The sequence below is a fragment of the Delphinapterus leucas genome, chromosome 15, assembly GCF_059928025.1.
Source record: "Delphinapterus leucas isolate spDelLeu-1000000601 "Yukka" chromosome 15, BTC_Dleu_Yukka2, whole genome shotgun sequence".
NCBI classification, from domain to species: Eukaryota; Metazoa; Chordata; class Mammalia; order Artiodactyla; family Monodontidae; genus Delphinapterus; species Delphinapterus leucas.
Genome location: NC_143143.1, coordinates 1,721,428 through 1,745,005, shown reverse-complemented (window position 1 = coordinate 1,745,005; position 23,578 = coordinate 1,721,428). Strand labels below are relative to the sequence as shown.

Genomic DNA, 23,578 nt, shown 5'->3' with positions numbered 1-23,578 from the left:
GCCAGCGCCGGCTGGAGATATACCCGGCGTCTGACATAAGGAGGGGCGCGCCCTCGGCGCTGTGACGGGGATTCTGGGACAGGGACTTCGGGCTCAATCGTCCCGCGGGGGACGTCCTTCCTTCCTCGCTCCACACTTCCCCTCCCCGAACCCGGCTTCCTGCCCTAGGGACGGCGCAGGCCTTGTAACAGGGCTGGTGCCTGGGTGGACCTGACCGCTCGGTCCAGAGTACCCTTTATTAATATCGAGGAGGTGCTTAGCCACCTGAGCCACAGGTAGGGACACGAGGTTCCAGCGAGAAAGCACCTTACCAAATTCCATCCCTAGCCCGCGAGCTAATTTCCTCGTCTCTGCCCAACGTCGGAGGGCAGAGGATTGGTTCCCCGAAATCCTCGGGCGCCCCGTGGCGCCCCGAGAAGAAACCGAGATCGCCCCTCCCCGCGCGGGATGAAAGGCCGCCTTCTGTCCCATTTGGTCCCTCTGCTCTCGGGCCAGATGTGGCCCAGCTGTGCCCCCGCCCCGCCTCCCCGGCACACGGCGGCTCCCACCCCCGGCCCTTCCCACGGGCTGGGCCAGCCCACCGCACGAGCAGGGGCGGCAGGAATGTGCGCCGACAGCCTGGGTTGAGGGTTAGGGACGAGGGGCGAGGAAGTGGCCAAGGGCTCCCCGTGGCGAAATCAAAGTCTGAGTCGCCCGCCCGCAGCATCTTCCGGAAGCGCGGCTAGGGGCGGCTCTCCGCTTGGCTGCCTCCTTCCCCTCCCTCCTCAGTTCCTCCGCATCCCCTCCTAAGGAGGCCCTAGGCGACCACCGCGGCTAAACTGGTCCCCCCCTTAGCGCTCACTCTGCCCGCTGGCCCGTTTTCTTCATAGCGCTTACCTCTGCTCGATGGCACCCCTTCATGGTCCCTTTCCCTCCACTTGAATGTCAACTGCAGAGAACAGGGCCTGGAACGTAGTAGGTGCTCTATAAAGACTTGCTGGGTAAATGTCTGGCCCGGGTTCCAGACTCTCGCCTGGCGCATTTGTTCTCAGGGCCCTGGGGCCCTACCCCTTGCCCCTCTGGGATGGGGTGCGGTGGAGGATGGGAGTTCCCAGGCCTCTTCCTGTACCCACCCCCAAGGTAATTAGCAGGCGCCACCTCAGGCAGGCAGATGCCTGAGCAGATGGTGCTAGCTGTGCCCAAGTGACAAGACTCCCATGGAGTCACCTCCTGCCATAAACCCCTCCCCCATCGGCCAGAGCCCCGCCTTGGAGCCTCTAGTCGGCTGGAGAGGTGGGGGTGGGCAGGTGGGAAATGGACCCGATGGTGGGGTGGGCCACTCCCAAACAGTCAGCTGAGCCCCAGCACAGCTCCAGCCTCCTGTCTGAAGGGTCTCTGTGCCCCATTTCCCTCGCCCTACCACCGATGCTTATCTATCCCATTTCTGGGCTATTTTGAGAGGGAGCCTCCTCCACGACTTTCCTCTCCACCCTGGTCTCCCTGCCCCCAGTCTACCTGCTCTATTGATTCTCCACTCAGAAACCACACAGCTTAATCAGACCCCCACGCCCCTCACACACACACACACACACACACACACACACACACACACTCACAGGTCAAAATCTTTGATGGTTTCCCATGGCCCCTGAGTTCAAGTCCTAGCCTCGTGTCCACGTACCTCCCAAATGGGTCCCAGCTCCATTTCTTGCTACTCCCTGCAATGCCTCCCCATTCTCTAACAGCCCCCAAACCGTCAAGCCCCCAAATCTTTGCATGAACTGTGCCCATACCTACCGTCAGTGGCACCCATATTAAGTGGTACCCACTAGGTGCTGAGCATTCTGCAAGAGGTAGGAGGGACAGCAGCATGAAGCCATGCCACCCCATACTCCCACCTGAGGAGGTTCTGTGAGCCAACCCCTCCATGGCCCCTCCCCAAGGGGCGGGACCCCCTGCTCCGCACCCCAGAGCATCCCTGCTTTCTCCGACTCGTGCTCCCCGGTTCGTGCTACATAGTCCTGGCTGCTGTGCCTTTGACACACCAGACAGCAGACGTGATGTGCCCATTGTACAGAAAGCAAGTTGAGGCTCAAGAAGCACTGCTGCATTGTACTCGGGGAGCAAGGAGGAGGAACAATTGTAGAGAGGGGCAGTGGCCCAGCCTGGCAGGGGCATGGTGTAGAGGCCAGCAGGAGGTTTTCTGCACCTCTCTGCAGCCAGGCTTGGTGGGAGTCCGGGGACCTGGGTGTGAGTTCCTGTCTGGGAACAGCAGGACAAAGCTTTGCAGCATTCTTGTGGGGGCCATGGGCTTTGGCAAGAGTGATTCAATTTCTTTGCTGTCAGGAGAATGGAATTTCGTGGTGACTCCTTGAGGTCTGAAAACTGTAGGGGGGTGGCGGCCTAGCCACCCCCGCCCCCTTCCCTAGGCTCAGCTCCAGCCTGAGGCACTCCCCTCCCCTGCCCTCACCCTAGACCCAAAGGCTCCCTCCAGGGACCCATTGGGCCAAACAGCTCTGAGGAGGGGGGGTGGTGAGAGGAGGAGGTGCTGGGCCCAGGACAGGAAATGGGGACCCAGGGAAGGAATGGGGAGGGCTGAGCAGGTTGGCAGGAAACCCCTTGAGGCCTTAGGGTCCTTGGGAAGGGGAGTCGGGGAGAGGCTGTGTCGGGGTCCTCCCCAGGTGTGGGACACAGCCCCGGGGCTGGGCCCTCTGGAGCCAGGCTACTTGCTTTCCAGTCCCAGAGGGGCCACTTCTCAGCTTTATCACCTTGGACCTGGGACATTCCTCCTCTGAGCCTCAGTTTCACCACCCATAACACGAGGATGCCATTGTCGTTCATCTTATAAGTTGCCTACGGGCAGTAAGTCAGCCGAGCAGGCGGTCTGGCCCTCTGGCTCGGGGACATGGGTGTGTGCACCTCTTGGGCGGCCGACCTCCGCTCAGCATGGCACGGCCCCTCCACCAGCCCCCGAGTGGGGCTCCTGGGCAGCCGGGTGGCAGAATGGCTTGAGAACTGCCGAACGAGGCTGGTTGGAGAGGTGGCCGAGGACAGGAGGCCCACATGACCAGCGAGGCCCCAGGGGACTCTCCTTGCCTCCCTGTCGGCTCAGAGGAGGTGTTGTGTGCCCGTCCGAGCTCAGGCCCCCTTTCCCGGCTGGGGCTCTTTCTGGGGCCTCCCGCAAATGGAATCAGCCCCAGCGGGTTCTAGAAGCCCCTTCCCCACCGGCTCCTGGAGCCTTGGGGCTGGCCTCCCCTGAGTGTCTCTTTCCCGGGAAGATCCAGGAGACATAATGGGTGACCCATTAACTCGAAGCGGGTCATCCAAGGCAGTCCTGCTCGGTGTCCCGGGAACAGCCTTTCCCAACCCAGCAGCAGAGCCCAGAGAGGGAAGGAAGCCATGGTCCCCACCCCCACGAGGTGGTGGCCGGCAGGTGGAGCCGGGCAGGGGCCTCACGCTGCCCCACCTGACACAGACATGAGAAGCCTGTCCTCAAGGCTGCCATCAGGGTGTCCGAGGAAAAGTGACAGCGTGGGAGCCCCAGATGCCAGGGTGCCCACGGGCTTCCTAAGGGGCAGTGAGTGGCATGCCCGCGGTGGCCCAGAAGCTTCTGGACAAAGAGTCAGTGCTGGCAGAAGGCGAGGTAATGGAGAGGGCTTGGCTTAGAAGCTCAGCGCAGAAGGGAGGGGGCACAGCAGGCGACGGCAGCTGATCTGCATTACTGATGGTCTGGGTGGCAGTGCACCCGTGAGAACAGACAGCCTACAGCTGCAAATGAGCCCCCGGCCCAGTTCCCCCTGCCTGCCGGCTCGCTCTGCCTGGAGCCCCTCACCCCCGGCCCACGCTCTGTGTGGTCTTGGGCCAGTTCCCTTCTCTCTGTAGGTCTCAGGATTTTACAATCCTGAGATATCTGTAATAAGGATATAGCTGGTACCTGCCCCATCCTGCCAACCCTGGGCTGGCTAGGGGCTGGTACTCTGCAGACGGATAGCACCAATGAGCACTGGTGGCCTCCGGCCCTTTGGCCTGAACCTTGGGGCCTGGTGTGGTCAGAGCAGCCAGGCCGACTTGGCCTGGATGGCTGAACAGGGCTTCGGGGAGTGTGGATGGACGGATGGACGAGGACATACAGAGGCTCAAGAGAGCACTTCTTCCCCCCCCCCCAGCCCCCTCCCGCTCAGGGGAACATGGGTCTCAGAGTAAAAGGAGGCCTGGCAGGGCTGCCCACTGAACTCTGAGCTGGCAGTGGGGATGGGGCCTCAGGGCAGAGCTGACCCCCATGAAAACGACCGCATGCCATGTGTCTGCCCTACACTGGGAAATGGGCATTTCCCACTGTGCCGCCTCAGGAAGGCCTCAAAAGGTCCCACTCAAACCATTGGTCTTACACGTGGGACACAGGGGTCCAGAGGGGGAAAAAGGATGCCCTTGACCCCACGGGAAGGTCAGGGTGTCTCAGCCCCGGGACCAGGGTTTGCACACACAGTGAGGGCGGCAGGCCTAGAGCTGGCAGCTGTGTTTCTTCCTGGTGGCTACGCTGGGGCCATCTGGGCCGCGGGGCTGGACGGAGCTAATCTGATTTGCAGCCCCCGGTGGCAGAGCCCCACCGCCAGAACCCATTACTGACGTCCTGCGGGGGCCAGACTCCCACCAGGAAGACACCGGAGCCCCTGTGCCCCAGCTGGCCCTCGTCTTCCCAAGAATGGCTAGCTTGTGCTGGGCAGGGCTGAGCCGTGGCTGTGCTGGTGCCTGCCAGGCTCCAGGCTCGATCCCCTGCCCCAGTCATGACCCTGTGCCCAAGTGGATGGGACCAGACCCCAGGAGCAGTGGGAGGAGGGGCTCCGGGCCGGATGGGGTAGCGGGGGTCAGAGTCTTGGCTCCCAGGGAGCCCCGCTTCCTGTGTGAGCCTGAACTTGCCTCTGTCTCCCTGACCTCAGGCCCCTCCTCCATCTGGAACATGGGATGGCGTTGTCCTCCCTGTTGCTCACCGGCATGGGGGAGGACGTGGCATCCCTTGATATTCTGGGCTGCCCTGGAAGCTTGGGGGGAGGTACACGCCCAGGAGCGGTAGTCACAGCCCCAGAGAGATAAGCCGCCATCGTGGACCCATCCACCCATCTGTCTGTCTGTCCATCCAGCTGTCCGTTCACCCACCCATCCAGTAGCATCCCTGGGCGCTTTCTCCATTCCCAGCTCTGGCTCCAGGGGAGTGTAGGAGGTGACTCAGACACAGCCCCTGGTTCCAGGGGGCTCACAGCCTCCTGGGGAGGATTCTTCCAGCACCCAGATGTTCCCCAAACAGGCAGAGGGTGGTAGGGGCTGGAAGATGGGTCAAGTCCAAGTGTGCCAGGGGCCTGGGCAAGGGAGAATCCACCTTGTGCCAGGGCTGGGGGTACAAGGCTTCAGGAGAGGCTTCCAGGAAAAGATGGTGACTGTCACCCTGTAGCTTGAAGGTTTGGGCAGGCGGAGGTGGATGGGAAGGCAGTCGGGGGTGACTGGAGAGGTTGTGTGTTTCGATGGGGGTGTGGGGAGAGCAGTAGTGAGAGTTGAGGCTGGAGAGGGGTGGACAGGAGCCTCAGGACCCAGGCTCAGGAGGTCAGGCTGGGGAGGGGCTGGGGAGGCACTGGGGAGGCACTGGGGAGGCACTGGGGAGCCTCAGAAGTTTTGTGAGCGAGAGGGGCGTGGTCTAGGTTGTTTTATCAAAGGAGGAGAAGCAACCCGCCGTTCAGCTCAATCACCAGGAGTCAACCCTGAGCCTCCCTATCTGTCTGTCTGTCCCTCCGGGCCTTGTGTCCTTGCGGCCAGAGAGCGAGGAAGCTGGGAGGGGTCTGGGGGCAACGTCGGACTTTGTGCTCCCTCCTCCCTTCCTTGGGAGCCTGTGCCAACAGTAAAGAGTCTGGGGAGGATTTTCGGAAGAGGGTGGGGCCAGGTTGCTCGGAGGTGGGTGGACCCTGGTGGGAAGGGAGGCGGGAGGCCAGGGGGACCAGACAAAGACTGGGCTGAGGCCAGCATCAGAGGGAGGCCCAAGCCTCTGCGGCTCTGCCCTCCCTCTGCAGCCCCAGTTTAGCTGTCTGTACACTGTCTGCAGGGTTCTCAACTAGGGGTGGTTTTGGCCCCCGGGGGTAGTTGGCAATGCCTGGAGACATTTTTGGTTGTCACACCTCTGGGGTCAGGCGGTACTAGTGGAGCTTGTCAGTAGAAGCTAGGGATGATACTAAACGTCCTACTACATGCCAGACAGGCCCTAAACAAAGAATTTTCCAACCCACAGTGCCAAGAGGCTGAGGGGGAGCAATCACCAGTGAAATGACAGGTCTCTCTCCAGGCTCGGGCCTCCGTGGGGCGCTTGGGGCGGGCCCTCCTGCCAGGCCCAGGGTCCGCCCCTTGTGGGCATGTGCCTGGCAGTGAGGCTTCAAGGAGCGGCTTGCTCCCCCTTTGCCTGCAGGAGGTTATATGAGGGCAGAGGGTGCGGCAGTCGGCCGCTGGGACAGTGCGCCCGCCCCGGAGCGGAAGGATTACACAGGGGGCTTCCGGTGGAGGCCTGGGCAGGGGTCAGTGGGGCGGGGGGGGGTGTTGGGGGCGGCCTGGGCTGTGGTGCAGGGCCTGGCGCAGGGAAGGGGGCTCCCTCCCAGCCTTGCCACCCCTCCCAGCCTCCAGGTGGCTCCAGCCTCGGGACAGGCCGGGGATGGGGAGCTGGCCGGGAGAGGCCTCCTTGCAAGCTGTTTGCTCAGCCGAGGTTTAATCTCCAAAACAGGAAGGCTCGTATTGACAGAAGCAGCAGGCGGAACTGCCGATGTGTCTGCCAGGTTAAGCTCCTGAGGCCCTGGCTCCTGCGCCCAGGCCGCCGGGGGCTTCTCGCCGACCCTGCCCTCAAGTGCAAATGCTCCCACCCCCACCCACAGCCCCTCGGCCGTGCCGCCTGCTGCCAACCAGGCCCTGAGGAGAGGGCACCTTGGTCCACCCTGCCAGCTGCAGGGGGTGTGGGAGCCGGCGGAGGGGGGCAGGCAGGAAAGTGGAGGGCCTGCGGGGTCACAGGCTTCGTAGGGCGTGTCTCCCGGTCTCATTTTGCAAATGAGGAAGCTGAGGCTCAGAGAGGGAAGTGAGCTGGCCTGTGACACACGGTGCTGGGGCGCGGTGGTCTGCCCGGAGCCCCCACCCCAGTTCTAGAGCACGCTCGGGTGTGGTGCTGTGGACCACTGCCATCTGACAAGCAGGAAAGGAGGGCCCGATCAGTGCCCGGAGCGCCCTCCTGTCTGACACCCCCTCCCTGGTGCACCCGGAGAGGAGGGTCTGGCTCCCGGCTTGGCACAGCTGCAGTGACCATGAATGTTTGCCAAGCAACCGCTGCGGACGTCAGGAATCTCCCCGCTGCCAGAGGAAGCCGCAGGAAGGAGCGAGCCCGTAGGTGGCCCACGGGCAACCTCTGGGGTCGGCTGGAGGGCCATTTAGCTTGACAGTGATGTCAGCCCTGCAAAGGCCCCGTGGCCCCTTTCTCCTCTCAAGCACCTGACTCGGTTGGACCAAAGTTCGGGGGCAGGGCTGAAGCCAGCCCACCCTGTGGACCACGTTGCAGAGCCCACGCACCTCTCTGGCCCAGTTTCCCTGGCCACCTGGGGTGGGAGGTGGATCATAATTCCAGGCCAGTTCCAAGCCCCAGATGCTCAAGTCCTCGCCCGGCGCTGGAGCAGAGTGCTGAGCTGGCAGTGTGGTCTTGGGTGGCCCCTGAACCCTAGAAATGGCGCTCTGGCCCGACACCCTCCTTGGTTCCCCATTCACTACCCTCTCGGGAGGGCCGGCCTGCCCACATCCCAGCATCTCTGTCTGCCCCCTACACACCCCGGGGCTCAGCCAACCCACGTTCCTCCCGCTTTCCCAGCCAGTACATTTGCCTGTGTCCCACCCCACCTCCAGCTCAGCCTCCCTGCTCAGCTGCCCCCTCCTTGGGGAAGTCTTCCAGGTTTACTCCCTTCTTGTCGATCCTGGGTCCCCTCCAGCCCCAGCACACATCCTGGCACCCAGAGTACGTGACAGTGGCAAGGCAACAGGGCTGAGTTTGCTGGGTGTACCAAGAGCTAGAAGAGCCTGAAAGAGCTAAGTCTCATTTCACAGGTGGGGAGACGGAGGCCCTGAGAGTCACAGAGCAGTCAGCTCGCATCTGCAGCCACCCTTAGAGTGAGCATCTGTGGGCTTCACTTCCTGTGTGTCTCCTGCACCCCAGGAAATCCTGCAGTCCTGGGGGGCTGAGGCTCCAGGGCCCCCTCCCCGGCACGGGTCTACAGGAGGCCCCAGTACTCAGAGCACAGACAGGGTGCCAGTGGTGAACGGAACTTGGTCAGAGGCGGTTTGAGACACTGCTCCCAGAAGGAGCTCCTGGCCAGGCCTGACTCTCCCTGGCTGCCCCTGGGTAGTTCTGTCCCGCCAGGAGACCGAATAGGAGGTGGACATACCCAGGCCCGCACTGCTGGCTGGCCTGGCCCAGGAGGTGCCCAGACCCAGGCCCCAGGCCCCCGGCCTGCAGCATAGCCCAGGGGCACCCCTCTAGGTGGGACAAGGGAGGGTCCCCAGCCTTGGCTCTGTCCCCAACCCACTGTGGGGTCTTAGGCAGGTGGCTTCTCTCTCTTCTCAGCTGGCTGCCGAACTAGAGCCCCTCCTTGGTGATCTGAGGCCAGTCCCCTGCCCCGGCAGGGCTGGGTGCCCTGGGGCAGATCTTCTTCAGGCCTAGAGCATCCTCAGGGACTGGCTGCGCCTGGGGGGGGGGGGCCCACCCCCCACCCCTGCCCTGTCCCTGCCTGCCATTGCTGTCACTCTATCCCAGCGACCCAGTTTTTCTCCCCGTCTATGCCGGAGGGGCGGGGGACCCTGGGGGGGCAGTGTCCCCCTTTGAGGCGAGGGCAGCGGTGGATCAGGTGTCCCGGGCGGGGCCGTCTGCTGGCTCAGGGCAGGGGCCACGGCTTTCAGGTCTTCAATAGGCTGAGATTAGGTTCCGTCCCCTGGGGTGGGGGGGGACCCGGTTGTGTGGCCATTGTGACAGCGTGGGAACCGCAGCATCCTGGGCCAGACAGGGACGTGCCGCCCTGCCCACGGGAGCCTGGCCTGGGGGCTGACTGGGCATGCTCCAGGGTAGGAGCACACGCCGGCACATATACACATGTACACACAGCCCTGCGTCAACACGGGGGCTCGGGGAAACACGGACCCGGCCATGCAGGCTGAGATGTGTACACACTGAGTCCTTAGAACCTTAGGGCCACTGCATGGGAAAAGGTGCTTCTTCTCTGCAGCTTGGGGAGCAGAGCACGAGCGGGATTTCAGTCGTTTATCCTTGCTCAGTGCACGACCCGCACACACGTGCACAGCAGCCGTGGCACTGTCCCCAGGCCCTCCCTACTTCTCCCAAGGCTTTCTTCAGCCTCTTCTCACCCGATGTCCTCCCCCAGCCCCCTGCTCAGATTGCAAGGCTCATCCTTGGCTGACACAGTCACAGGTCAGTCCCTGCTGGTGGTGAGGAGGAAGCAGGAGACCACAGGCTGACAAATTCAGGTCCTAACTGCAAGGTCTCGTGTTTCCTCCTTGAAGAATCAAGTGCGGGAATGAGTAGGGCCGAAATGAGTGGGATGCCTCAGCCGCTGGGCCCAAACACGCCGCATCTCCGTCACCATCACCCTTCCCCAGCTGTGGTCCTGAGGACCTGCTTTTCAGGGCCACGGTGCAGTTTGGCAGAGAGAGGCCCAGCTGCACTCCTCCGAGTGCCCCAGACACACGTGTGCCGATGTGTGCATGCCTTCACACGTGCGGTGGGCCTGTGTGCGCTGGCTGGGGGTGGGGGCCATGGAGGCTCCAGGTTTGCACGTGCCAGCTGGCCAGCGTATGGCCGGGCACGGGGGACACGTGTGTCTGCGTGTACACGCGCCCAGAGCTGGCCCCGGCGGCCTGTGTGGCCTCCTTCCTCCAGCGCAGCTGCAGACTCGGGAAGGAGGAGACGGGCTGGGCCGGCCTCAGCCGTGTTCCCCAGAGAGGTGGCCGGGCCAAGGTGGGAGGCCGAGGCCAGGCCAGAGTGCCGGGCAGGGGCGGGGGCTGGGGTGTGGCCTGCACCACGTGCTTCCTGTCCTGCCGGTGGCGACGGCTTTGGACGGAAGGTTGGCCCCCATCAGGAAGGCGCTGCCTGGAGAAGTGGGGCTTCTGGAGGCTGAGTCAGCTTCCCCCAGAGTTCATCCGAATCCTCTACCATTTCTTCCTCCAGGCTGTCACCCAGCTGCCTTGTCCCAGGGCGAGTGGGGAGACTCCTTCATCTGCCCTGGGGGCCTGAGTGCAGTACCTCAGGGCAGGCGGACACTTGGCCCTCTCGACGTCCCCCCAGCACCTCCTGGGCTGAACCGCTGCTTCCCTGAGAGCCCAGGGACCCCAGGAGACATACTCCCCGAGTTCTTATTGCCCTAAGGAGTGGTCGGGGACCCCGGGACAGGCAGAATTTGCTTATGGGTACACAGCAGCTCTGGAAGGATGCAGCTGGACCCTGGGGAGCCCAGCTCAGGACCCTTGGGACGGTGGCAGTCACACTTGTACCTGGACGGCTGATCTCAGATCACCCTACAGCCCACCTGAGCTGAAAACCCAAGCCAGGGTTCAGGAGTCTGTGGAGCAGCCCTTCATGTCCATGGAAGGTGTCAGGGAGGGCTTGCCCAAGCGGTCCCCTGGCCGGGCCTTCTCCCAGGCCCTTACCACTGTCCACGCCCACCCAGGTTCTGGGAGATACGCCTTTTCAGAACCCCCTTTCTCCTGTGTTAGTGTCCTAGGGCTGCTGTAATAAATGACCATGAACTTGGCTTAAAACAACAAGTACTTATTGTCTCCCAGTTCTGGAGGCCAGAAGTCGGAGGTCAAGGTGTGGCAGGGTTGGTTCCCTCTGGAGGCTCAGCGGGGGCTCTGCTCAGGCCTCTCTCCAGGTGCGGGGAATGTTCACGGTCCTTGGCGCTTCGCGGCTTGCGGCTGCACTGCTCCATGCTTGTCATTGGATTTAGGACCCACTAAATCCAGGATGACCTCGTCCCAATGTCCTTCACTTCATTACATCCGCAAAGACCCTTTCTCCAAATAAGGTCGCCTTCACAGGTTCCGCGGGTTAGGAGTTGGACCTATCTTTTTGAGGGGCTACCATTCAACCCAGTATACCCTTAAATGCCAAGGATCTGGGAGGCTGCATCTTCCCTCACGGCCACGCCAGTGCCCCTGCACTTCTTCACGGCAGCCTCGGGGCCATGGAGGGCACCCTTGGACATGTGTGAGTCAGTAGGGACAGAGAGCCTAGCTGATGGAAGCGGGGATGGTGGCTTGGAGAATGGGCAGTGCCAGGCCTGCCCACCGGGAATGTGGTCTGCAGTCCCCACCTCCACACAGGATGGGTGGACAGACAGGCGCCTCCTTGCCTCTGTGCCCCCGGCTGGTTCTGGGCGCCCCAGGCACCTGCCCCACATAAGGACAGAGAGGCACATGCAGATGGGCCGACAACCCCTTAACGGCCGGCGCTCTGCTGGGCCTCCCCCTAGCAGGACGTTTCTCTTTCAGCCTCAGGTCTGGGCATGAGCGCTGGGTGAGTGGCCACCAGGCCCTGGGCCAGTGAGGCCCAGAGCTTGCCGCCTGCGATTGCCCCACCGGAGGAAGGAGGCTGCCACCTGTAATCACCGCGCCAAGACACAGGCTCAGCTGATCTTCCAATGTGCCTTTTACAACAAGTGGACGCTTGGCTCTGAGCTCGCCCAGCCGGGACTGAAGCTGGGTCTGTGGGCACCCATGCCGAGCGTGGCTTCCTTGGCCCTGGGCGCTGGCCCTGTAGCAGCAGAGCTGGGAGCTCCACGGGGCCCCCCTGGAGACACCCTGCTCCGGTCTCAGCCTCCCAAGTGTAACATGGGGTAAGGATCCTGCACATCTGTATTGCTCCCAGGGACCTGGGAGGGGCAGGACAATGTCCCTGGTCACAGATACAGAAACTGAGGCCAGGAGGGGCCTGGCCTGGTCTCCCCTGACCAGTAGAAGTAGGTCGAGGCAGGCCTAGGTCCCAGCTGGCCCACCACCTGCTGACCTGCTTCCTCCCAGGCCCTCTGGGGGCAGGCGGTGGGAACGGGCCACGTCTCAGCCTCCCAGCCCCCCGGCGGCCGCCCCCTGGGAGGCCTGGTCAACGGGCTCAGGTGTCCCGCACAGCCGGTTCCTCTGCCTCGTCCCATCCTCGCCTCTGTGGAGCCAGGGGGAGGGTCACTCCCCAGGGGCGCCAGCAAGGACGGCGGGCGGGGGGGCCGTCTGGCTTCGGGGGGGGCAGGCCGGCTCTGATGCCATCTTCCACGTCCCCCCGGAGGCTGGGCCGCCCAGGTGTGTCCACAGGGACCTCCCTCGCTGTCCCTTCCCACGACCTCTGTGCCGTCCCCCAGGGCATGGTCCACGCCCGCTGCTGGCTCTGCAGCCCTAGCCTGCTCTGGTTGGGGGTGCAGGGCCCGTCTGGGGTTCAGCGGCTCAGGGGAGTGGGGTGGGCTGCCGGCTACAGATGGCCAGATGGAGAGCTGGAAACCTCCCCTGATGAGGGCCTTGCGCTCCTCAGCCGCCCGGTCCTTCCTGGGGGGTCAGGGTCATGATCTCATCTGACAGGTACTGAAAGGGAGGCTCGGGGCGGAGGGGGTCCCACAGCCTGAGAGCCATCCGAGCCTGCGTCCAGGACGCCCTGCCGGCCACTTCCTACTTCCGCCTGTGCCAGACCTGCCCTGGGTTTGATGGGTGGGACCTCACCTCAAGCCAGGGAGTTTGGGAAAACTGAGGCTGTGAGGGGGCCTAAGTGCTTTGCTCCAGGTCACCCAGCTCACCTGTCTCTTGGAGTCACGCTGCTGGGCTTTGAGTCTTCGCTCTGCTAATTATTAGCTGGGAGGCCTCAGGCGAGCCCCTCAACTTCTCTGTGCCCCAGTTTCTTCAGCTTGTAAAGTGGGAGCAATGAGGAAGCCCGCTTCAAAGGGTGTTGTGAGGATCCCGTGAGCTGACCACAAGGCCTGGCACACGGGGAGGGCAGTAACAGGCCCATGTTGCTATTGCCACAGTCACCATGGTCATTGTCAGGCCGGCCCTGCCGCACTGCGAACTTCAGAGCCTGGTCTTGTCTTGGTCACTGCGGAATCGCTGGGCCCAGCCCAGAGGTTACGCTCAGGGAATGTTTTTAAGCTGTGAGCAGCAGTGTGACCCCAAATCCGCCTCACTCCAGAGACCGTGGCCTCCCCTGTTCTGCCTGGCTCTCCAAGGAGACCCCCTCTGCCTGAGCCCTTGTGGGGTTCCTCTGGGCCCCGCACAGTGGCTGCTTTTACGTACGTGCTGCAAGTCAGGAGACTGAGGCCAGAGAAGGCGGACCCTCTCAACCAGGGCACCCCAGTTTTGGTTGGTGTCGAGGAGCCGCTGGGTGGCCTGGGCTGGGGGCTTGGCCCGGGGTTGGGGGGATGGAGGAAAGCAGAGCTGGCGGGTGGGGGTCTTGGGCCCCTGCCGGCGTGAAGCTGGGCGGGTTCCCAGGCGGCCGGGCCCGCTCTGGCTCGCCGACCAGCACTGCTCCAGGCTGCGGGCGCCCACACGGCAGAAGACCCATGTGCCCCCGTGCCCCCCACCGGGGCCTATGACATCCTCTGTGAGCGCCAGCGTCCAGGGGGGCTGCGGTGAGGGCTGCTGGCTCTGCCACCTCCACCCCAAGGCTGGACTTGGCGGCGGGTGGGGACAGGCTACTGAAGCTGGAGTTTGCCCCCAGGTGCAGCCCATGCCCGCGCCCCGCTCCTCCTCCAGGGTGTCCCTCTGCCCTGCACCCCGCTGGGACCTTCGTTCACTCATGCGTCCCCCGGACGGTCCCGGTTTTCGCCTGCAAGCCTCTGGTCCTCTCCGGGCTGAGACGTCTCCCGGACGGCAAGAGGTGCTGACCCCCACGACCTGTCCGCCGAGGGCCTCCGGGAGGAGCGCGGGGCAGGAAGTGCAGGGTGGGGACGGCCCCGCCCCCGGCAGCACAGCCAATGGCAGCCGAGCTGGAGCTTCCTCAGTCTCCCTGGGGAGTTCCGGAATCCGGCTCCCGCCTACACGCTGCAGACAGAGGCTCCCCAGCCCCTGCTCCCCCCTCCTCCTCTCGGGCCCCGACACCCGCTCCCACCTTTGGGGGACGGGGGGGAGTTTTCCCCTCCGCAGTCCCTGCGACAGGTGAGGAAACTGAGGCGGACGGGGCATCTCCCACGTGGGCCACAGGCTCTCGAGGCCCCCAAGCCTTCCCGCAGCTGGCTTTCCTCACTGAACCCCTTGACCAACTACACGCTCCGAGCTTCGGCCTCCATCGCTACTGCCCGTCTTCCTGGGGGCCCTGCCCAGCTGACACCCTCACCCCCGCCTTTGCACAGCGGTCCGCTCAGCCCCAGCGCCGCCTGGGCCTCCGACGGACGGCTTCCACCTTTGCGGCTGCCCCCAGCCAGGCTGGTACGGGGCAGGAATCTGGGTAGGCGGCCCCCTAGTCAGCCCTGTGGCCCCTGGGAGCCGAGAGCCCTGCGGGGGTGGGAGTGGGAGTAGGGCCTGGGCCTGGGCCGCACGCGCCTCACACTCAGTAAGTACGCGGGGGCTCGGGAAGCTGCCTCGCCCCGTGAGGTCCCTCAGCGAGAGACGCTGAGACTGGGCTGTCGCCCTCGTTTGCCACATGACCTAGGGAGAGGCCGTGGGGTCAGAAGACAGGCTCTGCCTCCCCACAGGAGGCTCCAGACCTTTTGTCCTAAGACTCAGTTTTCTCAACTGTCAAATGGAGCCATTTCCAGTCCTTCCTGCCTCACGTGATTGTCGTGAGGTTCAGAGAGCGACAGAGGCCCAGGGCCCGGCTGTGGAAGGAAGGGTGACGAGAGATGGGCCAATTTCAGGGGATGCTCAGGACCTATAAGGCCTGAATCCTTGCTGATAGCCACTCATCCACGGCCCAGCCAGGGAGCGGTCACCCATGTACCACAAGACAGGAGCCCCTGGCAAGGTCCATCCAAGATGAGCTTCCCTGCCATCTGAGCTGGAACCCAGAACTGGGAGCATACCTGTGCAAAGAGGCACCTTCTCCCCAGCTGCACCGCCCAGGTGGTGAGCTTCCCATCGCTGGATGCATGCAAGTAGAAGCTAGGCAGGAGAGGGGCCGTGGGGAGACAAGCAAGGGGCTGGCGGCCGGGCTAATTGAATCCTGGAATTGCAGGACTCCAGGACTCTGTCTGCTGGGAACAGAGGATGCTGCAGGGAGGTCTCTGTGGAGAGATTCTGCTTCCAGGAGGTAGATGGGACAGTGAAGCGCTCCAGCGTGCCGTCGGAACGCCCAGACTTAGGACCTTGCCCACCTCCTGAGCTGTGCATCCCTGGGGCTCAGACTGCCCCTCTCTGAGCTGAGAGTTCCCTATCCTTTCATGCAGAGCATCCACCCCCTGCCATGAGCCAGGCCCGTCCGTGGTGCTGGGTCGCTGCCCTCACGGGGCTGGCGTTCTGGAGCGGGGAGGACCCGATGCTGCTCAAGGCCTGTTGGAAGGGACGAGGCTCCAGGAAAAACAGAGCTGGTGCAGGAATCGGGAGGCGCAGGGCTGTGGCCTCACGGAGAAAGTGAGTGGGCAGAGGGAACACCGCAGACATCTAGGGAAGGACATTCCAGACAAGAAAACAGACAGCTGGAGCAAAGGGCCTGGGGCAGGAGCAGGCCTGGCACATCCCAGGAACAGCACGGAGGCCAGGCTGAAGGTGGGGGAGCCCAGGGGAAGGGAACACAGAGATGAGGATGCGGCTGAGAGGCTGGACAAGCAGAGGACAGGGCCAAGGATGGGCCTGGGGACCCTCCACTCCCCCGGACAGGAGCTGACCACTTGGCACACGCTCCCTTCCCGCCACTGGAGTTCCCAGAGGGGGAGGGCTGGGGACTTAGAGACAATGCTAGGGACACAGGGACAGGGCCAGGCGGCTGGGGGACAGGGGGCTGGATTTATGGCCTCCTCTGACCCCGGCAGAGAAACCAGCCTTGTTGGGCATGGCCGAGTCACCAGCGACCAGCCTGGGGGTGGGACGGCCAGGATGAAAGGCCCAGAGAAAGGATTAGCCGTGGCCCAAAAGGCCACGCAGGGCGCCATGGCAACCACAGGGCCACGGAGCCCCAGAGAATGGAGCTTGTGTTAACACCTCCCCACAGACTCCTCAATGGGGCTGGGGGCTTGTTAACCAGCTTACCAGGCGGCCCATTGACATGGAAATCCAGACCTGCCATCAGTCAGCCCTGAAAAGGCCTGTCGGACCCTTAAAGGAGGCAGCCAGGGAGGAGGGGGGCCCCTTGAGCTGGTGGGGTGGGTAAGCAGGGGCAGGTGCTGGGCCAGCACGAGGATGAGCTCCCACCTTCCTGCCCTGCTTCCTCCACAGCTGAGCCCTGCTGTGTGCACAGTCCTGGCAGGAAAGCCCGGGCTTGGGCGGGCTAAGAGTTCCCTAGCCAGACACCCACTGGACAGGGTCTGTTGGGCCTTGGCTGATGGGAGTCAGAGGGGGCCACGTGGTCTGAGGTGCTGGCCTGAGCCGCAGACTTCAGGGCTGGAGGGGACACCGGATGGAGCAGTGGGGACAGGTGTGGCCCGTGGCCGCCTGCCCTCATCCCAGCTCTGCCTCCAGCTCAGAAGTGACCTGTCTCCTCACTGGGAGGCCGTCTCAGGGCTGGCCTTGGCTACTGGGAGCACTGTGCCCTCCCGTCACCCTGGCCCTTTCCCCTGGGGCACCCCCTGCCCTGGCCCCTCGGCAGGGCTCTGTCCTCTATCTCCCAGCCTCTCCCGCACCCTACCCCAGGCTGCCGGCTCTGAACACCAGGGCATCTCCAGCCCTGAGCCAGTCCCGAGAATGCACTCGAGTGACCTGCCACAGCACCCAGCCCGTTCCCAGGACGGCCCTCAGCAGCGCGGAGACCGTCTGTGAGGTCGGACTGGAGGAAATCTGGCGAGAACCATGTCGGGGGCGGTGTGGGGGTGGTGGTGGTGGTGGTGGAGAAACCGCCCTCCCCCCACTCACTGAGCGGGGAAAGCCCCTTGCACGTGGAGATGTGCAGAAATGCTGGGGCGGACCCCGCGGAGCGGGGTGGGGGGCTGGACAGGTGTCTAAGCCCCTGTCAACGGGGGGAGTACAGGCACATGGCGGCCCCTCCCCTCTCGGCCCCCTCCCTCCAGGCTCTGGGCAGGACCCAGGGCGCTGGGGCAGGGTGGCTCTGGGCAGCGGGCGCCTTTGAGGCCTCAGTCTCCCTGTCTGCAAAGTGGGCTGGTGGTGGGCAAGGGCACTGGGGGTGTGGGGAGCCTGAGGGCGGGGCTCAGGAGAAGGCCGGCTCTCTGCATTGGCCCCTGCAGGCAAAGCTCGCTTCCCCCCAACTGGGTGTGTCCCAAGCCTCAGTCCTGCATCCCAGCAAGGGGAGAGGGTCGAGGGCTTCGCCCTGTCTCCTCAGGGAGGTGGTGAGGTGCCCTCGGGGGGAAAGGAGCTGGAGGTACAATCGCGGGGAAACTGAGGCTCAGGGCCTTGCTCCGCTGTACCCAAGCCTCAGCCCTGCCTAGCCCTGGGCTTGGCTCACAGGTCACCCCTTTTGCTGATGACAGACACAGTAGGTCACAAATGGCCCGAGGCCCTGGTGGGGAAGCCCGTGTGCAGCCCTGGGTCCCCCGCCCCCCCACCAGCGTTGGCTTTCTCTGGGCGAGGCCCCAGCTGCACACAGCTGGCAAAGGGTGGGGGGCCGGGAACTTGAGAAGGCTGCGTCCCCCATAGATCCCAAGGAGGGGCCATAGGCGCCCATCAGAGACTCAGGCCGGGCTGGCCGGGCCTCCCCCTCCTTTCTCAGGCCCCCAGCTGCCATCTGCCTCTGTCCCTCCTCGGGGGAACCAGGAGGGGCCAGCCCACATTCCTCCACACGGGCCCCTCCCCACATCTGCCTTCCCAAACCTCTCTTGTTCCCTAGCAGGCCCTGGGGCCCCCGCACCCCACCGCGGACCTGGACCTGCGGCAGGGACCCCTCCCCTGGCAGTACTAGGGGTCCCCACGAGGAAGTGCTCAGAGGGGCAGCGCTCCCTCCCCCCACCTGGTCCCCCAGCAGCTCCACGTCATGCCTACCCGCTATGCTCCCGGCTCAGGTGGGCACCTCTCCACCCCCACGCAGGGCTCAGGGAGGCCCTGGCACTGAGTGGGGAGCAGGAGGGAGGCAGGAGGGAGAAGTCCAGCTGGACAGTGGGGCCAGGGGTGCCAGGATGAGGGGCCACCCCGCCCCCATCGTGCACTCTGGTGATGTTGGAGGCCTGCCATGAAGGACTACCTGGGTGGGTAAAGGGAGACCGTGGGCCAGAGACAAGGAATAGTGGGTCCCAGGCTGAGGGCTAAGATGCGATGCTCCTTCTTGTTGGTCCTCAGAGCGCTCTGGACATCCTGGAGGAGGGGGTCCTGGAAGCCAGGCTATAGCAGGGTGCATAGGAGTTCGCCAGCAGAGATGGGTGTGTCTGCTGCAGGACTCACTGTTTTCTAAACTCCTGCGTGGGCCTGGTACTTCATTCACTCAGCCGATGTTACTTGAGCACCTGCTGTGTGCTAGGCCCCATGCTGAGCACCAGGACAGAGAAAGATCCAAACAGGTCTGCTCCCCACTCCCTCACAGAGGGAGACTTTTGGCTGCTTGCTGTGAAGCCAGGGATGATGGGAGAGTGAAAAGGACTGACCCACACTGGGGCAAGCTTCTTGCAGGGGAGGCTTGCCAGGCATGGGAGGATGGTATGTGCAAAAGCCCTGTGGTTAGGAGGCTAGAGCATCCGAGGACAGGACAAGAGGTCAGTGTGGAGACGGAAGTGGGGGCACACCACACACTGTGAGCGGGAGGTGAGCAGGATGCAGTTTGCGGGGGACGGGGGGCCTCTTACCCTTCTGTGTGCACCGCTCCCCAGGCCTCCTCCCTCAAGAACCTGGAGCCTGGAGTGGACGCAGGGTGGGGGTCTGCAGTCATGGCTGAGGTGGGGGGCACATGTCGGGGTGCCGAGGGCTGTGAAGGCCGTGTTTGCGCAGGGAGCAGACGTGGGCACGCTGGGACCCAGGGACCCATGATCACACAGAGAGTCGCATTTAGAGACACACAGAACAGAGGCTCAGCAGAAACACCTAAGCAGGCTGTTTGCTGCCCATGTCCCCCCTCCCCCATGCCCCTGACACACACACCAGCCGCCGGGGGATCCGCTTTCTCTCCTGCCCCTTTTCTCTGGTTCTTCAGCAAAGCAGTTGCTCGAAACTAATTGAATTTTCCGCCTGGGAAGGGCCTGGGGAGTTAAGGCGGGTGGGGGCTGGGAAGAAGCTTGTTAACAGGTCTGGCCCTCCTTCCCCCTCCCCCCACCAGCCCGGCTCCTCCTCTCTGCAGTGGGGGTGGGATGGCCAGGCCCTGGTGGCCTAGGAGCATGGACAGACTGACAGGACGCAGCCCTCACCCTGTGCAGAGCCTGAGCGGGTGAGAGGAGGCCTGGCCTGCGGTACAGCCCCGCCTTCGGCCAGGAGCCCCCAGGGCTGCTGAAGTAGCCCCCGCACCTCCACTTCCCCTCCTCCTGCCACAGGGAGAATGGGACTGGGGTGCGGTGGGCAGGGGCATAAACCAGACGCTCCCGACGGGGGACGCAAGGCTGCCCTTCGAAACGCGGGAGCCCAGCCCGCCCCCCAGAGGAGGAGACTGAGGCCCAGGCAGGCCCACGGTACACTGTGGGCCGTGGGCAGGAGAGCTGGGGGCAGAGCGGGGCTGGTGCCTGGGGGAGGAAAGGGGGGCAGAGGGCCCCCCACCAGCCCAGGTTTACCCCCCACCCAGAGCCAGTATTTTCAGTGCGCAGCGTGCTGCAGGGCTGTGTGTGGGCAGTGGGCTGTGCAGGGAGCAGCCTGGGGACAGAGAAGGGGCCTGCACCCTCCCTGCCAGACCCCGCCCTGCCCCCCAGCCTGGTTCCTTTTCTGGACCCCAGCCCCGGGGCCTCACCAGCCTCACAGGTGCAGCAGCAGGAGGGGGACCTCACAGCTCCGCCGGGAGCTGCAGGGATGCTGGGGCCGCGGCCCTGGGGCTGGCCTCAGACTCAGGACAGCCGTGTTGCTCTGTTTCCTCATTAAACCACTGCTTCTCTGGCCTAGCCAGGGCTGCTAGCCTGGGGGCCCTGCTGAGGGGCCTCAGGAGACTGTGTTTCTCCCGAGGGGTGAGCAGAGGTGACAATGATGGGACTTCAGGTCTTGTACCGTTGGGGGCTGGAACTCCCAGGCCCCATCAGTATGAGCCTGGACCCCTGGGGGGTGGGGGGGAGCAAGAGACCTGCCTGCCTTGAAGGGAGGGCGGCCACAGGCCCCTGCTACAGATTAGGACGCTGAAGCCCTGCTTCGTTGTCTGACTCAGGGTCACACGGACGGGGGGCTCAGAGTCAGGGCTCAGATCCTGACACTGTGTATCCCTGAGTCCAGCTCCTTCCCCCACTGCGTCTGTGACGCTGCTGGAGGTCCCCCTGGAGAAGGGCAGCTCAGGGATGTGACCGGCGTAGACCTGGCTAGGTCCCGGACAGCAGGGTGGGTGGCCCTGGGGGAGGCCGCTGGGAGGACCGGGGGCCCAGGCACGGCTGGAGGCGGTCTGGGGTGACCGAGAGGTCTCGAGCTGCTGTTGGCCCTGCCCAGCCCTGCCTCCCGGTTGGCCTCTGGGATGCCCGCCGGCACAGCCCGCCTCCCTTCCTGCCCCCCTCCTCGGAGCCCTGGCCCACGAGGCAGGCACACCCGTTCCTGCCTGCTTCTCCGGAGGGCACGTGCCAGGAACCGGCGGCAGCCTCTCTGGCCTGTGCCACTGGAGGTCACGCGGGGAGCTTGGGGCACTGAGCCGGCCGGCGGGAGCAGACTGGCTCTGGGCATAGATGACCGCCATTGCCGGGCTGCGGGATGAGCTGTCTGTCCATCACCCGTTCTGTCTGAGCCCAGCTAACTACTCATACATCCACCCACCCACCTACTACACACCCGCCCACGTACCCTCCATCCACCCACCCACCCACTCAGCGCTCCTACCTGAGCGCCTGCTGCAGACCCCGGGAGAGGCTGACCACACAGTGTCCTGTTCCAGGACCCCAGGCTGGCCACACCTCAGCATCCGGGCAGGCAGACCGGGGCGGGGGCGGGGGGATGCAGGTCCTGGGGGAGCATGCATGGGGGGTCACTGCCCAGACCAAGGTCAGCCATAGAAGCCACTAGGAGGCCATTCTGGGGAGGAGGTCTCCAAGGCCAGGGTTGGGGGAGCCACAAGGGCAGAACCCTGGGCTGTGAGACTCCAGGGCTGTGTTGCAGAGTGAAGCCCCCAGAGGAAGGATGTGGTTGGAGACAGAGGGAGTCAGAGATAAAGATACAGAGACAGTGAGAGACAGAGACAGTGAGACACGGAGACAATGAGATTCAGAGAAAGCAGGGTGAGGTTGACCAGGGTCCCACCCTCTGGGTCGGAGTCCTGGACAAGGGCCCAGCGAGCCCAGAGCCCCCTCCCTTGTCGCAGCAGGGAGATAAGGAGGACGAGGCTGTGATAAGTACGGTTGTCTTGGCAGTCAAAGCCTGATACTCCTCTTGGGGGCATTTTTTCCCCATCAAGTCATCCTGGGCTTGGTCCAGGGCCCTCTCCCCAAGCCCTGGGGTGACCAACACTCCCCCGCAAGACACCCTGAGGCCAGAGAAGGGTCTGCAAGGGGTCTTTCCCACAGCCTCTCCTGGAACCCAGGGCTCAGCCCGCACTGAGCTCAGGAGGGGAAACGGGGCCTGGAGGCAGTGAGGACCGGCTCATCCCTGCATCTGGCTGTCCATTCAGGCAGGGGGTCCCCTCTGTGGCCCCTGGGGCTGTGCCTGAAGATGGGAGGGGGTGGCGCCCACCCTGCTGATAACAACGGGTCCAAATCCACTCAGCAAACACCCACCGGCTCCCTGGGGCCTGGGTCAGAGACCGGGAGGGTCAGCTGTGGCCTCAAGAGGCCCCACTCTGGGCAGGTGGGTGTGGCAGAGGAAGCCATTAATTTGGGGGGCGGTGGTGACAACTGGTGGTTCCAGGAAGGAGCTGAGCTGTGAGGAAGAGGAAAACCGAGCCAGGCAGAGTCTGGGAGGGTTGGGGCCCCACCCTTTGTCCCCACCACATCCTCCGTGATTCTCTGACCCTCCTTTGGCATCCTGCCCCATCTGGACAGACAGATGGACAGATGTGCATGTGAGTGGATGGATGGATGGATGGACGGACACAGGATGGAAAGGAAAGACCAAAGTTAGCACTGAGGGATGGAGAGATGGATGGTGGACGAATGATCAGATGAATGGATGGGGGCGGCAGATAGACAAAAGGATAGATAGGTGGATAGAAAGAAGGATAGAAGGACAGGTGGATAAATGCCGGGCTGGCTGGCTGGCTGGACCAATGGATAAATAGTGCATAGGTGGGTAGATGGCAGGAGGATGAATGGGTGAATGAACAGATGCTCAGATACATGGAAGGATGAGATGGCAGGTAGAATAGTGCCTCCCCCACGAAAGACTCCCATGTCCTAACCCCTGAAACCAGTGAATATGTTGCCTTACGCGGCGAAAGAGATTTTGATGATGTGATAAGTGAAGAATCTTGAGACGGAGAGATTATCCTGGGCCACGCAGATGGACCCAGTGTAATCACCAGGGTTTTATAAATGAAAAGGGGAGGCGGAGGTGCTGTGAAGATTGAAGTAGAGGCTGAGTGACATCACTGCTGGCTCTGAAGACGGGGTCCACGGCCTCCAGCCAAGGAATGCAGGCCGCCTCTGGAAACTGGAAAAGGCCAGAAAACTGATTCTCTCCTAGAGCCTCCAGAAGGGACGCAGCCCTGTCCACATCTTGATTTTAACCCGCAAGACCCATCTCTGACCCACAGGACAGTAAGATGATAAACTGTGTTGTTTTAAGCCACTAAGTTTGCTGTAATTTATTACAACATCAACAGCAAGCTAATGCGGGTGGATAGAAGGACATAAGAGAAATGGATGGGCAGGTGGGTGTGTGGAAGAATGGCCCCCAGGGCTCATTCCTTAGATTTACACTTAAATGAACCCTGGTGCTGAGGGCTGGGTGGTGAGACCCCTGGCCGAATGGCTAAGCAAAGGTTAGGGTTTAGACGCCCCAAACTTCCAAGATAACCAGAGCCCTAGTACCTGTAAGACATAACCCAGAACGTGAGCATCAGAGCTTACGGAGAGGGATGTAGCAACACCCAGAGGCAGTCCATAGTGGGCCCTGGTCTGGGTCCTAGGGGAACCCAGATGGCCCTTGTTTGGAGGGTGCTCAGGGTTGAAGGTCAGGGGCACGGAAAAGCAGCCCCCATCTCCTTCCTCCTGTGGCCCTAGTCCAGCACCTCTGCACCTGGAAAGGGGGCCTGGGGCCATGAGGAAGTCGGGCCGCAGAGGCCCAGCTCCAGCTAAGCCAGCACTGCAGACCCGCAGGCTTTCCTCAGCCCACCTCAATGAGGCACGCCCTGGCTCACCTTCCCGTCCACACGCACAGGCACACAGACACGCATATGCACACGCCTACCCGCGCTGTCACATGGACG

At 63.4% G+C, this 23,578-nt stretch overlaps 1 protein-coding gene and 1 long non-coding RNA gene across 4 annotated transcripts; one reads left to right on the top strand and one right to left on the bottom strand.

Moving 5' to 3' along the window:
- Positions 1 to 10,798: 10,798 nt before the first annotated feature.
- LOC115802259 (uncharacterized) lies at positions 10,799 to 14,688 on the bottom strand. The gene is made up of 2 exons (XR_016387714.1): positions 12,825 to 14,688; positions 10,799 to 11,921 (listed from the first exon to the last, which is right to left on the bottom strand). It is a non-coding gene; the product is annotated as an uncharacterized LOC115802259 (long non-coding RNA).
- LOC111169360 (uncharacterized) lies at positions 12,589 to 22,938 on the top strand. 3 transcript variants are annotated; one of them, XR_016387713.1, is made up of 4 exons: positions 12,589 to 14,178; positions 15,194 to 15,268; positions 15,405 to 18,122; positions 18,397 to 22,938. XR_016387713.1 is itself a non-coding variant. In XM_089895523.1 (4 exons), the coding sequence occupies exons 1-4, from the start codon at positions 13,613 to 13,615 to the stop codon at positions 16,927 to 16,929; spliced, it is 951 nt and encodes a 316-aa protein (XP_089751649.1). In that variant the 5' UTR covers positions 12,589 to 13,612; the 3' UTR covers positions 16,930 to 22,938. The 3 variants fall into 3 exon arrangements, 2 of the variants coding, with proteins under 2 accessions (XP_089751649.1, XP_089751648.1); XM_089895523.1 differs by having other exon boundaries at positions 15,405 to 15,588; positions 16,804 to 22,938; XM_089895522.1 differs by having other exon boundaries at positions 15,405 to 22,938.
- The last annotated feature ends 640 nt before the right edge of the window (positions 22,939 to 23,578 follow it).